We start from the raw sequence: 14,287 nt of genomic DNA, 5'->3' as shown, positions 1-14,287 counted from the left end.
GGTTGCTAGGGTCTAAATTGGCCTTGTAACCAGGCAGTGGTTTGAATGAGAGACAGGAATATGAATAGCAGAGGCAGGGCGGCCATCAGAAATCGCGGGGCCACTCACAACAACATTTTCTGGGCCCCCTCCCCCAGGGCTACTCGCCCAATGGCCCCTCCCATCAGTGTCCCCCCCCAATACATTGCTGGCCAGTGTGCCCCTTAACACATTGGTGGCCATTGTGCCCCCCATAACACATTGGTGGCCATTGTGCCCCCCATAACACATTGGTGGCCATTGTGCCCCCCATAACACATTGGTGGCCATTGTGCCCCCCATAACACATTGGTGGCCATTGTGCCCCCCATAACACATTGGTGACCAGTGTGCCCCCCATAACACAATGGTGACCAGTGTGCCCCCATAACACATTGGTGACCAGTGTGCCCCCATAACACATTGGTGGTCAGTGTGCCCCCCATAGCACATTGGTGGTCAGTGTGCCCCCCATAGCACATTGGTGGCCAGTGTGCCCCCCATAACACAATGGTGACCAGTGTGCCCCCATAACACATTGGTGACCAGTGTGCCCCCATAACACATTGGTGGTCAGTGTGCCCCCCATAGCACATTGGTGGCCAGTGTGCCCCCATAACACATTGGTGGCCAGTGTGCCCCTGATAACAGATTGGTGGTCATTGTGCCCCCCATAGCACATTGGTGGTCATTGCGCCCCCATAACACATTGGTGACCAGTGTGCCCCCCTAATACATTGGTGGCCATTAAACTTTTTCCTTCTTTGTAGTCTTCTTTCTTCTCCTCAAGGGTCTATGCCCAATTATAAGGAGGACAGGGCCCGTAATTGATTAAAGGGGGCCCGAGCTAATGAGACAACTATAGCACAGCCAGGCACCCCTTAAAAGTGAAACTTCTCCGGGCCCGGGATGACTGTGCCCCCCTGAAGGCGGCCCTGAGGAGAGGGCCTCAATAGAAAGAAAAGTCATACATCAACAATAAGAAGCCTTCACCCAGCGTTTCCCTTATATTAAATTTACCTTTTGGCTTGGAGTTTTTCAGGATAACCCCGATGAGCTCGGGGACGTCAAAGTAGGCTGCGTAGTGCAGAGCGTTCATATTGGTCCAGCGGCTCCGCAGGTTGATGTCTGCCCCCAGGTCGATCAGGCGAGAAGCGAACGTCGCCGCCGTCTCGGCGTCTCCTAGGGCAGAAATGTGACTGTGTGTCAAACTGTAGTATAACTTTCTATCTGGCTACAAATACAGAACATAGAAATACACTAACAAGTAACAGTAAGTGGTTAAAGGACAAGTCAACCCAACAAAATTCTAAGCAGCTTTGCAATATACATTCATTACAAATCTGCAATGGTTATTTGTATATATATATAATTGCTATTAGAAGCAGTGTCTGTCCCTTTCTATTCCCTGCCCTGGGGGCTCTGACTGAAACAATGTAACGCAAGGAGCAGCCTAACAGACCTGACTCGCTGGGGGAGACTGAGCTTTGCAACATTGCACTAACATTTTGTAATAAATTCATATTGGAAAGTTGCTTGGAATTATGTTTTTTCTATGAGGCAAAAACTTGTCTTTTAATTTCCAAAGCCCATTTACACCAAGTTTATTTTTATTATTAATACCAGGGGGATAGTATTAAAGCTCAGCCCACCCCCCCCAGCAAATCATTCAGAATTAATAGGCGAGAAAGCTTGTCATTTCCCCAGTGCAGCGGCTTCTCCCATGGAACAGGCTGAGTTTAGTGATAATAATGAGAAGAACTGGCAGCTTCTCGCCTCTGACCTTCCTCGTTTATAATTAGCACCGTCCTAGATTAATATAATTGTGGCAAATAAAGATCAAACCAGCAGAACGTATTGCAACTTAAAGGGATATTCACCCCCGAAAAGCAAGTGTGTGAAGAAGAAAGCAGTTTATCGGTCTATATAGGATTATAGTAGGTTTATAGGTCAGATATACAATATTAACAAATAAGAATCCTTTGCGTTGCTTTTTATTATTAGAGAGAAAAGGGAATCATTTAACCATGAAATAAACCCAATAGGGCTGTTCTGCCCCCAATAAGGGGTAATTATATCTTAGTTGGGATCAAGTACAGGTACTGTTTTATTATTACAGAGAAAAGGGAATCATTTAACCATGAAATAAACCCAATAGGGCTGTTCTGCCCCAATAAGGGGTAATTATATCTTAGTTGGGATCAAGTACAGGTACTGTTTTATTATTACAGAGAAAAGGGAATCATTTAACCATGAAATAAACCCAATAGGGCTGTTCTGCCCCCAATAAGGGGTAATTATATCTTAGTTGGGATCAAGTACAGGTACTGTTTTATTATTACAGAGAAAAGGGAATCATTTAACCATTAAATAAACCCAATAGGGCTGTTCTGCCCCCAATAAGGGGTAATTATATCTTAGTTGGGATCAAGTACAGGTACTGTTTTATTATTACAGAGAAAAGGGAATCATTTAACCATTAAATAAACCCAATAGGGCTGTTCTGCCCCAATAAGGGGTAATTATATCTTAGTTGGGATCAAGTACAGGTACTGTTTTATTATTACAGAGAAAGGGAATCATTTAACCATGAAATAAACCCAATAGGGCTGTTCTGCCCCCAATAAGGGGTAATTATATCTTAGTTGGGATCAAGTACAGGTACTGTTTTATTATTACAGAGAAAAGGGAATCATTTAACCATTAAATAAACCCAATAGGGCTGTTCTGCCCCCAATAAGGGGTAATTATATCTTAGTTGGGATCAAGTACAGGTACTGTTTTATTATTACAGAGAAAAGGGAATCATTTAACCATTAAATAAACCCAATAGGGCTGTTCTGCCCCCAATAAGGGGTAATTATATCTTAGTTGGGATCAAGTACAGGTGCTGTTTTATTATTACAGAGAAAAGGGAATCATTTAACCATTAAATAAACCCAATAGGACTGTTCTGCCCCCAATAAGGGGTAATTATATCTTAGTTGGGATCAAGTACAGGTACTGTTTTATTATTACAGAGAAAAGGTAATCATTTAACCATGAAATAAACCCAATAGGGCTGTTCTGCCCCAATAAGGGGTAATTATATCTTAGTTGGGATCAAGTACAGGTACTGTTTTATTATTACAGAGAAAAGGGAATCATTTAACCATTAAATAAACCCAATAGGATTGTTCTGCCCCAATAAGGGGTAATTATATCTTAGTTGGGATCAAGTACAGGTACTGTTTTATTATTACAGAGAAAAGGGATATCATTTTTAAAAATGAGAATTATTTGATTAAGTGGAGTCTATGAGAGATGGCTTTCCCGTATTGGAGCTGTCTGGATAATAGGTTACTGGATAAGGGATCCCATACCTGTAGTTCTAAATCCTGAAACTAAACTGAAAATGTAGATAGGAGGACGCAGAATCCCCTAAGTGCACAATATGCATTGGATGAAACAAACAGGTATCAAGCCTGATCTGAACCCAGTTAGGGCAATTGGATCATTTGGCCTCTGGGCAGATTATCATATCATAATGGAGCCAAGGGAGACCTGTCAGGAGAGGACTACAATATATATGGAAATAATCTGATGCAGCTACAGAGCACACAGTGCACCCAACAATTAACGTCCCAATGGGGTGCCCTAACCTTACTTGTACTATATATAGGGAAAATGGCTGTTTCCCCTATGGAAGCCCAAGAGCGAGTAGAAGTGTGCGACTCATGAGCAGCCCTCCAAGTGTTCCTTTGTTACTCTGCTCAGCGGAGCGCAACCCGGCCTCGTCCTGCCGAGCCGCCATCATTAAATCGTCTCACGTTCTGATCTTGGCGGCTGGATCTCCTGCACAGAACTTATTCTGATATCGCCAGGATGCCCAATCTGGGAGCCTGCCCAGAGCTTTATGAGGCAGAAAAGCAATCAGCAGCATTGGCCTCCGTCTGTGTTTGCCAAGAACAGCCCCCGTGCCATCTAATAGTAATGGCTTGTAAAATGCATTGCAAATGGAGAGAGACAAGTGCTCCTTTCTTGCTTGTTTGTTTGGTTCTGAACCAAGACAGAAAGTGTCTGGTCGCTGTTAGGTGCACACAAACCAAGCAGTGTTACAGTATTCACTAAGTTGGGTAACTAAGAGGAGAACAAGGGGCAAACGAGCAGAGAGGCAAACGATGCCCTGGGATGGCAATGAGGTTCTAGTCCCTTTGGGGATCCCCGATAAAGAGAGTAATATTCTGAGACAATTTGTAATTGATCTTCATTTTTTATTATCAGCAGTTTTTTAATTATTTCCGTTTCCAGCTCTCCAGCTTGGATTTTCAACAGCTATTTGGTTGCTAAGGTCCAAATTACCTTAGCGACCAGGGAGTGGTTTGAATGAAAGGTTGATGTATGAATAGGAGAGAGCCTGAACACAAAAATATGTAATGTAAAGTAGCAATAACAATTAAACTGGAGCCTCACAGAGCAATAGTTTTTTTGGCTGCCTATACAGTAAGTACAGTACTAGCCTTACCTATACAGTAAGTACAGTACTAGCCTTACCTATACAGTAAGTACAGTACTAGCCTTACCTATACAGTAAGTACAGTACTAGCCTTACCTATACAGTAAGTACAGTACTAGCCTTACCTATACAGTAAGTACAGTACTAGCCTTACCTATACAGTAAGTACAGTACTAGCCTTACCTATACAGTAAGTACAGTACTAGCCTTACCTATACAGTAAGTACAGTACTAGCCTTACCTATACAGTAAGTACAGTACTAGCCTTACCTATACAGAAAGTACAGTACTAGCCTTACCTATACAGAAAGTACAGTACTAGCCTTACCTATACAGAAAGTACAGTACTAGCCTTACCTATACAGAAAGTACAGTACTAGCCTTACCTATACAGAAAGTACAGTACTAGCCTTACCTATACAGAAAGTACAGTACTAGCCTTACCTATACAGAAAGTACAGTACTAGCCTTACCTATACAGAAAGTACAGTACTAGCCTTACCTATACAGTAAGTACAGTTCTAGCCTTACCTATACAGTAAGTACAGTTCTAGCCTTACCTATACAGTAAGTACAGTTCTAGCCTTACCTATACAGTAAGTACAGTACTAGCCTTACCTATACAGTAAGTACAGTACTAGCCTTACCTATACAGTAAGTACAGTTCTAGCCTTACCTATACAGTAAGTACAGTACTAGCCTTACCTATGCCTTGGGCCCCAGACTTGCAGGTATAATGCAGGAGGGTCATGTCGGTGAGTCCATCTCGGTCGTTGACGCCACATCCCCTCTTCAGGATCTACAAGAAAAAGATGATATCCCTTGAGGCGACCATAGGCAGTCAGTCTAAACCTTACTATAACGTGCAGGCCGCCCTCACTTTGTGACCCTCTACCTAAACTCGTAGTTACCAAATACATCAGGAAAAAGAAATCCCATGATCAGCTCCCTCTGCTGGTGAAAAAAGGGCAAACATGAATCAGAAAACAACATGGCAGCTTTGCAACAAGCGGGTACAGCCAAAGGGACTCCTAAAACGCTGTTGTTTTTTGGCTGCCGGGGTCAGTGACCCCCGTTTGAAAACTGGAAAGAGTCAGAAGTGGAAAATAAATAATACAATAACTATTAAAAAATGAAGACCAATTGAAAAGTTGCTAAGAAAAGGGCATTCTATAACAGATTAAAATGAACTTGAAGGTGAACCACCCCTTTAAGGGGAATATCAAGCACTAAATCATTGCTTCCATCCGTCATCGGAAGGACCAAGCATTGATATTTCCAGTCCATCTGTCACTCCTTGCCTCACAGCCCTGGTACAGAAACAGGATATTTACAGCCCGTGGTGTTTCCGTTGGGCTCCTCTTTATTCCCCAAGAAGCTGTGGGAACGCGGCTTGAAAGAGAACTAAAATGTTCCAAAGAGATCATAAAAACAAAAAGCAGCTTTTACATAGTAAATCCGCCGTATACTGACTGTACCTGCTGTTTGTGAAATTAAGGAGAGGGAGGGGGCGCTAAACCAAAAGCAATAAATCTGCCGTTTCACTGTCGAATAAAACTTAATAACTGGGTGTACAAAGGGTGTCTTGTGTTTTTGTTAGACTCCGACTGATTGGGTGTAGGGTCTCTGGACTGGATCCAAGGCTATCTGATTAAAGGAGAACTAAAGCGTAAATAAGATTATGTCTAGAATTGCTGTATATTATATACTCAACTTACTGAACCGGCCCAGAGGTTCAGCAGCCCTATAACAGTAATGACCCAAGCCTTAACAGTTGCCCCCAGCTGGCTTAATTTGCACACAAAGGACAGAGGGTGCTAGTCTGGAGGGACCCATGGCACCCGACTCGAGTATAAGCCGAGGGTGACTTTTTCAGCACACTTTGGGTGTTGAAAAACTAGGCTTATACTCGAGTATATACAGTAATTATAAGTTACCAAGAACTTCCATGGCTATAAAAAAAGCACGAAGCAGAAGGCAGAGTGCTTATACTATATACAGGCCAAGTAGGCGACTCCTAATAGCCTCATATTTTACAACAGGAGATACGTTATTTGTTTCAGTGAGTCATGTGACACAAATTATATCGCTAAGTGGCGGTTATAACTGATTTATAACTGATTTATGACCATTTGCAGGATGCCTCCTGTGTATTATATAGTGAATAAAGTGCCCCCTATTGTAACATATAGGGATATTATAAGCCCCCGAGGAGTTCCTTATAATATATAGTGGATAAAGTACCCCCTATTGTAACATATAGGGATATTATAAGCCCCCGAGGGGTTCCTTATAATATATAGTGAATAAAGTACCCCCTATTGTAACATATAGGGATATTATAAGCCCCCGAGGAGTTCCTTATAATATATAGTGAATAAAGTGCCCCCTATTGTAACATATAGGGATATTATAAGCCCACAGAGGAGTTCCTTATAATATATAGTGAATAAAGTACCCCCTATTGTAACATATAGGGATATTATAAGCCCCCGAGGAGTTCCTTATAATATATAGTGAATAAAGTGCCCCCTATTGTAACATATAGGGATTTTATAAGTCCCAGAGGAGTTCCATGACCATGTTCCATGGCCTCTGGCTTTTTATATGGTCATGGAACTCCGAGGTGACTTCTAATATTTACAGGGGGTACTTTATTTATTATAATATACAAGTTTTATTGAGCCATGTGGCAGAAATGACATCACTAAGCTACGAATATAACTGATGACATGACTAAGCACCGTTTATAAGGATATAATTTACACTTTGGTCCCATAGGGAAATGGCCAAACTGTATAATTATATATATATATATATATATATATATATATATATATATATATGGGGACAGCAGACGGGGGGGCTACTGGGGATCCTGTAGCCGCTGGCGTTTTTGCCCTGGTACCTTACCTCATTACCAATGACATCGATGCTCTGCTGAACCTGGGGAACCCATTGGCGCAGGATGGCAAACAGCTCCGGAACGGAAGTGTTGGGATCAAACAGAATGTCCTGGCAGGAGGCATCGTTTGGGTCAAAGAAGGAGAATTCTGTAGGAACCAATCATATTTCAATATCACATAATATAAAAAACAACACATTGGTCATGGGAGCAACTTTGAAGTGTGCAAGGCTTGAGTTACCCTTTAGGCGATCAGAGAATTAAAGTCACAGCTCACCTTAAAACAAAGCAGATGAAAAGAACTCCCCAACTTTCTATTCATTCCTATGGGGTATTTAGAAGTATATTTATCAAATGGTGAACTTTCCCCCATTGATAGATACTTCTAAAAATCCCATAGAAATGAATAGAAAATGGGTGTCCTTTTTACAACTGAAAGATCTTTCTTCCAGTCTCTCATTTAAACTACTGCCTAATTGCTATGGTATGTGGGACCGTAGCAACAACCATAGGAACCAGATGGTTTAAGCAGTCTAAATTCAAAACTAGAGAGCTGCAGATTTACAGCATTAGACATAAAAAAAATAAATCAAAAATAAAAATAAACTGTCTCCAGTGGCACAAATCCCTGTGTTTGTAGGGGGGGGAAGAGGCAAAGAACTGCAGGGCAAGTCTCTTGGTTCAGGGGGTGCTACTACCAGTAGCAGATGTGAGTATGGAGTTGTGACTTGCTTTGGAATTTACTGTGCATTTCTCCAGCACTACTAGTGCTTTAGGGGGTTATGTAATAAAAGGCACTAAGTTTGCCCAGGAGCAGTAACCCATAGCAACCAATCAGCAGGTAGAATTTACTGCCCACCTACTTAAAAGCAATTGGTTGCTATGGGTTACTGCTCCTAGGCTAACATAGTGTATTACATTACTACAACTTGTGATTCATGCAGTTTTTTTTCTTTTTACAGAGGCCTAAAAATACAGAGGTCAGTGTATTATGAACCGATGGGACCACTGTGTGATACATGCCTGGGGTCAATTCAAAAACACTGGGCAAATCTGCCCATGGTCAGTAACCTAGGGCAACCAATCAAATTGTTGCATTCATTGTTCTACCTGCAGCTGGCTGAAAAAATACAATCACTGATTGGTTGCTGTGGGTTACTGCCCACGGGTAAATTTTCCCAGTGTTAATGAAAGAGCCCCACTGTGTCAAGTCACCTGGGCTCATTTATTAACACTGGGCAAATCTTAACATGGGCAGTAACCCACAGCAACCAATCAGTGATCGGCTTTTGTTAGCCAGCAGCAGCCTGGAGCCTATTGCTCTGTTACTTTTTATCACTTAACTTTCTATTTAGGCCCTCCTCTATTCATATCCCTGTCTCTCCTTTAAACCACTGCCCGGTTGCTAGGTAAAATTGGACCCTAGCAACCAGACAGGTGCCAAAATTCAAAACTGGAGCGCTGCTGAACAAAAAGCTAAATAATTCAAAAAACACAATTATAAAAAAAAAAAAAGAAGACCAATTGCAAATTATCTCAGAATAGCACTCTCTACATCATACTAAAAATTAATTTAATGGTAAACAACCCCATTAAGTATTAAGCACGTGGCCCCTTTTCTTTGCCCCTTTCCCTAAATATACCCTTTATGGCTCAGCAGCCGCAGCTCACAGAGGGCAACTGTCCTACTTGCCGACATCCCTAGTGGCATGATGGCATTTCTACGCACGGCGCGCTCCACTCACCGCAGTCGGAAGGCATGGGTGCGGCACAGATGGAGAAGGTCACCGGCCTCTTGCAGCCCACGTAATAAGCCCGGTAATTTCTAACCACACGGAGAGAGTCTTTCTCAAGGCGACCGGTTCCCAAATCCTCAATTGTCATCTTCTAGGGGGCGCCACCTGTGCGGGAAGCAAGAAAACATGGCGATGACGAGGGGAAAGTGTAACGTAGAACCCGGGGGCGAGCGACACCTGTTCCCCTCCATCACCGGCTGCTCCACCCCGCTCAGCTTTCTGTGCTTACACTGCCAGTTCTGACTGCCCAATAACTGAGCTGATTTATAGGTCACTGCTCAGCTGTTAGGCAGGGAGGCCAAGTCTCTGTCCTACAAATATTACAGATAAAAGTAACCCCCAATCATTCTCATTTGGGCCCCCTAGCTCTCGGGGTGGGAGCCCCCCACTTTGCCACCAATGACAGATTAACAGCGAGCAGGGGGTACATGGAGCTGCCGGATATGCTTGCACTACGGGGGCGTCTGGCCCTAAAGAGTTGGGGGAAAGTGTTAAAGGGGTTGCTCAATATTAATATTCTGAGACAATTTGCAATTGGTCTTCATTTTTTAGTATTGCCAGTTTTTGTTCAGCAGCTCTCCAGTCTGGCAGCTATATGGTCGCTACGGTCCAATTTAACCTAGCAACCAGGCAGCAGTTTGAAAGAGGGCAGTCACCCTTAAGGGTGAAGACACACAGAGCTACTAATAGCAGCTATTGTTGTGGCTACTAAAACAGACAATGCTGAGCATTTACTGATAATTGTCTCACTGTGTGTTTAGCAGAGGCAATTCTCAGTATTGTCTATGGCAGGAGATTTTCTGGAGTTTAGTAGCTGTGACAAGTAGCTGCTACTAGTAGCTCTGCGTGTCTTCACCCTAAAATACAAGAGAAGAGAGGCAGGGGCGACCTGGTTGCTGGAGTCACTGACCATAGAGACAGAGATAAAAAAAAAAATAAACATTATGTTTGCAAGGAATTGCCAATTGCTATTGTGCCCTAATGCCATTACTACACTATGGTGTCTAGTTGAAGCCTGCCAGGAATGCTGGGAGTTGTAGTTTTAATACTGATCAGTGTTATTCTTACCCTCCATGGCCTCATGTGCAGCTCCTTACATGCCTATGTCCCAGTTCAGCTCCTTTTCTCCTGTCATATTTGTCTCCTCCCTACACCACCCACACCCACGCCTTAACCCTTCTCCCGCCCCTCACCCCTGAGATCCCCCTCCTTTATACCCGGGGCAAAATCAGCCTCCACTTGTCCTCAGATGCCACCCTGCACCCAACCCCAGTGCCACAGCCTCCCCACCCATTGGGGCACAAGGAATTGTGATCAGAACTTTTTTCTCCAGCCCTTTTGTCTCCCTTTGCCTAACTAGATTGTAAGCTCTTCAGTACAGGAAGCCCTTCTCCCACCCCTCACCCCTGAGATCCCCCTCCTTTATACCCGGGGCAAAATCAGCCTCCACTTGTCCTCAGATGCCACCCTGCACCCAACCCCAGTGCCACAGCCTCCCCACCCATTGGGGCACAAGGAATTGTGATCAGAACTTTTTTCTCCAGCCCTTTTGTCTCCCTTTGTCTAACTAGATTGTAAGCTCTTCTCCCACCCCTCACCCCTGAAATCCCCCTCCTTTATACCCGAGGCAAAATCAGCCTCCACTTGTCCTCAGATGCCACCCTGCACCCAACCCCAGTGCCACAGCCTCCCCACCCATTGGGGCACAAGGAATTGTGATCAGAACTTTTTTCTCCAGCCCTTTTGTCTCACTAGATTGTAAGCTCTTCTCCCGCCCCTCACCCCTGAGATCCCCCTCCTTTATACCCGAGGCAAAATCAGCCTCCACTTGTCCTCAGATGCCACCCTGCACCCAACCCCAGTGCCACAGCCTCCCCACCCTTTGGGGCACAAGGAACTGCGATCAGCACTTTTTTCTCCAGCACTTTAGTTTCCCTTTGCCCAACTAGATTGTAAGCTCTTCAGAACAGGAAGCTCTTGCACTGCAAATTGCATTAACATTCAGTATTTGCATTTTCATGTTTATAATTGCACCTGGAAAAAGGCAAAATGCGCCAATAATTACACGATTATATAAGTCTAAGGGCAGAAATAAGCCCCCCTGCCCCAACCTTCGAGTCCTCACATCCCCCCTTTAATTAAAGCAACATAATCAGCTTTCCTGCTTGGAGACCTTGCAGATTTCTCATTAAGAAAATCCAGGAAAACATATTATGCATTCAATATTGGTGGGAGCCCAAAAACGGTGTAAAATGCAGGAAAACTTTGTGTAATTCTATGCAACATAAATGTAAAATCCTTATGCAATTAGTAAATGTAAATGCTATACCGTCTGGCTGTTTATGTTCTCTGCCCTGCTGGTTCCGACTCATGAAACAACATGGCTGAATCCAACCGACGAACAGACCTGGAAAAAAAATAGAAAAGAACTTCTGCTACAATGTTTCAGGAGTCGGAACCAGTGAACAGGCAATGCTTTCAGTGGCAACAACACTTACATAAAACTTTAAAACCGCTGAAACCGCTTAATTAATATTCATGCAATATCAGGGGTTAATTACAGGGAGGGGGAGGATTTGTGAGATAATCCCGGGCACGCCTTTATATTTACAAGAATGCCAAGGAAAGCATTTCGGATTATATAACGTAAAAAACACACCGTGCAGGTCCCAATTGGTCTTATCTTTATTATGTTGCAGTTTTTGAATGATTTAACTTTTAGTTCAGCAGCTCTTCAGTTTGGAATTTGGACAGCTATCTGGTTGCTAGGGTCCAATATACCCTAGCAACCAGGCAGTGGTTTGAAAGAGAGACATGAATATGAATAGAAGAGAGTTAATATAGAAAGATAAGGAATAAAAAGTAACAATAACAATAAAACTGGAGCCTCACAGAGCAATAGGGTTTCTGGCTGCCGGGGTCAGTGACCCCCATTTGAAAGATGGAAAGAGGCAGAAGAGAAAGGCAAGTAATTAAAAAAAACTATACAAAATAAAAAATGAAGACCAATTGAAAAGTTGCTAAGAATGGGACAATATATAAAATACTAAAAGTTAGACCCCTTTAACTGCACAACAAGAAGCACAAGGCTGCCAATGGCTACGTGTGGGGCTCGTGCCAGATAATGGGGGGGGGGGGGCACACAATAAGATCACTGTGTGAGGTTATTCACACAAGCAATAAAGCCTGGTACTGACAGCCAGCAAATTGTGTAACCTGCACAACTACACAACCTTTTGTCCTGGGGCCTCAATAAGCTGTACCCCCATACTGTACTGTCTAAGGGAAACACTATGGCACCCCCTACCCATATGTATAAATACAAATATACAGAGAGGGAATGTTCTGGGCACACAATAAGCTGTACCCCCATACTGTACTGTCTAAGGGAAACACTATGGCACCCCCTACCCATTATTTATATATATTTATAATGCCTTATTTACAAGTGTATATTATACTAGCATTATAGGTTGTACTCAAGAATGTTGCCCCACTCTGCACAAGGCAGTACACAGCAAGTACATAAGAGGATTAATGTTTAATGCCTCATTTTAACCCCTTCCCTACCCCACAGCTGACAGTATTGTAATGCAGATGCTTAGCTAAAAGCACAGGGCACTATTAGGGTATAGTTATACTTTCCGCTCCTCAGTTAAAGGGGCAATAGAGTGTGGCCTCTCCGAATCCAATCTTAGCAATACACCAGTACCATAGAGTGTGGGCCTTTTTGTATCCAGTCATGGCAAGGGGTACCCAGGGCACAAATAAGCACTCACCCCAAATCCCCCCCTAACTGGCCTTCAGGCTGGGCCCCCTTAGCCCATAACAAGGTTACAGATATATAGAAACATTGGGGTAACAGTCACCCTGCTATAGTTCCAGGGGTACCCAGGGCACAAATACTCACCCCAAATCCCCCCCTAACTGGCCTTCAGGCTGGGCCCCCTTAGCCCATAACAAGGTTACAGATATATAGAAACATTGGGGTAACAGTCACCCCGCTATAGTTCCAGGGGTACCCGGGGCACAAATAAGCACCCCAAATCCCCCCCTAACTGGCCTTCAGGCTGGGCCCCCTTAGCCCATAACGAGGTTACAGATATATAGAAACATTGGGGTAACAGTCACCCTGCTATAGTTCCAGGGGTACCCAGGGCACAAATAAGCACTCACCCCAAATCCCCCCCTAACTGGCCTTCAGGCTGGGCCCCCTTAGCCCATAACAAGGTTACAGATATATAGAAACATTGGGGTAACAGTCACCCCGCTATAGTTCCAGGGGTACCCAGGGCACAAATAAGCACTCACCCCAAATCCCCCCTAACTGGCCTTCAGGCTGGGCCCCCTTAGCCCATAACAAGGTTACAGATATATAGAAACATTGGGGTAACAGTCACCCCACTATAGTTCCAGGGGTACCCAGGGCACAAATAAGCAATCACCCCAAATCCCCCCCTAACTGGCCTTCAGGCTGGGCCCCCTTAGCCCATAACAAGGTTACAGATATATAGAAACATTGGGGTAACAGTCACCCCGCTATAGTTCCAGGGGTACCCAGGGCACAAATAAGCACTCACCCCAAATCCCCCCCTAACTGGCTATGATGCCGGGGGTAGAGGGGGGGGGCAGCCCCACAGAAGGGCACAGACATATCGGTACCACACAGTGAGGGAATGAGACCCCAGTAGCTGTCAGTTCCCCCTGAGACTAAATGCCAGTACCTCCCGGTGCCCCCTGTGTGACTCCCAGCACCTTCCATGACTCCCTGTGCCAACAGTACGAGTGGGAGTTCCAGTACCGGGCACAGACGCACAGGGTACCGGGCACAGACGCACAGGGTACCGGGCACAGACGCACAGGGTACCGGGCACAGACGCACAGGGTACCGGGCACAGACGCACAGGGTACCCGGCACAGACGCACAGGGTACCGGGCACAGACGCACAGGGTACCGGGCACAGACGCACAGGGTACCGGGCACAGACGCACAGGGTACCGGGCACAGACGCACAGGGTACCGGGCACAGACGCACAGGGTACCGGGCACAGACACACAGGGTACCGGGCAGC

General features: G+C 44.5%; 1 protein-coding gene across 5 annotated transcripts in view; it reads right to left on the bottom strand.

Annotated features, from left to right (window-relative positions):
* clip4 (CAP-GLY domain containing linker protein family, member 4) overlaps positions 1 to 14,287 on the bottom strand; it is a 36,799-nt gene that overhangs the window by 22,226 nt on the left and 286 nt on the right. For 3 of the 5 annotated variants that reach the window (XM_031902170.1, XM_031902166.1, XM_031902169.1), the window contains exons 2-6: positions 11,544 to 11,621; positions 9,164 to 9,319; positions 7,427 to 7,566; positions 5,219 to 5,312; positions 1,039 to 1,200 (exon numbers count right to left, since the gene is read on the bottom strand). In XM_031902170.1, the coding sequence (XP_031758030.1) occupies positions 1,039 to 1,200; positions 5,219 to 5,312; positions 7,427 to 7,566; positions 9,164 to 9,302 (535 nt within the window). In that variant the 5' untranslated portion in view covers positions 9,303 to 9,319; positions 11,544 to 11,621. Of the gene's footprint in view, positions 1 to 1,038; positions 1,201 to 5,218; positions 5,313 to 7,426; positions 7,567 to 9,163; positions 9,320 to 10,282; positions 10,305 to 11,543; positions 11,622 to 14,287 lie in introns of those variants that run through there. The other 2 variants (XM_031902168.1, XM_031902167.1) reach the window with 2 other exon arrangements.

This window comes from Xenopus tropicalis, chromosome 5, assembly GCF_000004195.4.
Source record: "Xenopus tropicalis strain Nigerian chromosome 5, UCB_Xtro_10.0, whole genome shotgun sequence".
Taxonomy (NCBI): Eukaryota; Metazoa; Chordata; class Amphibia; order Anura; family Pipidae; genus Xenopus; species Xenopus tropicalis.
The sequence above is the reverse complement of the archived record's forward strand: the minus strand, read 5'-3'. Positions and strand labels throughout refer to the sequence as shown.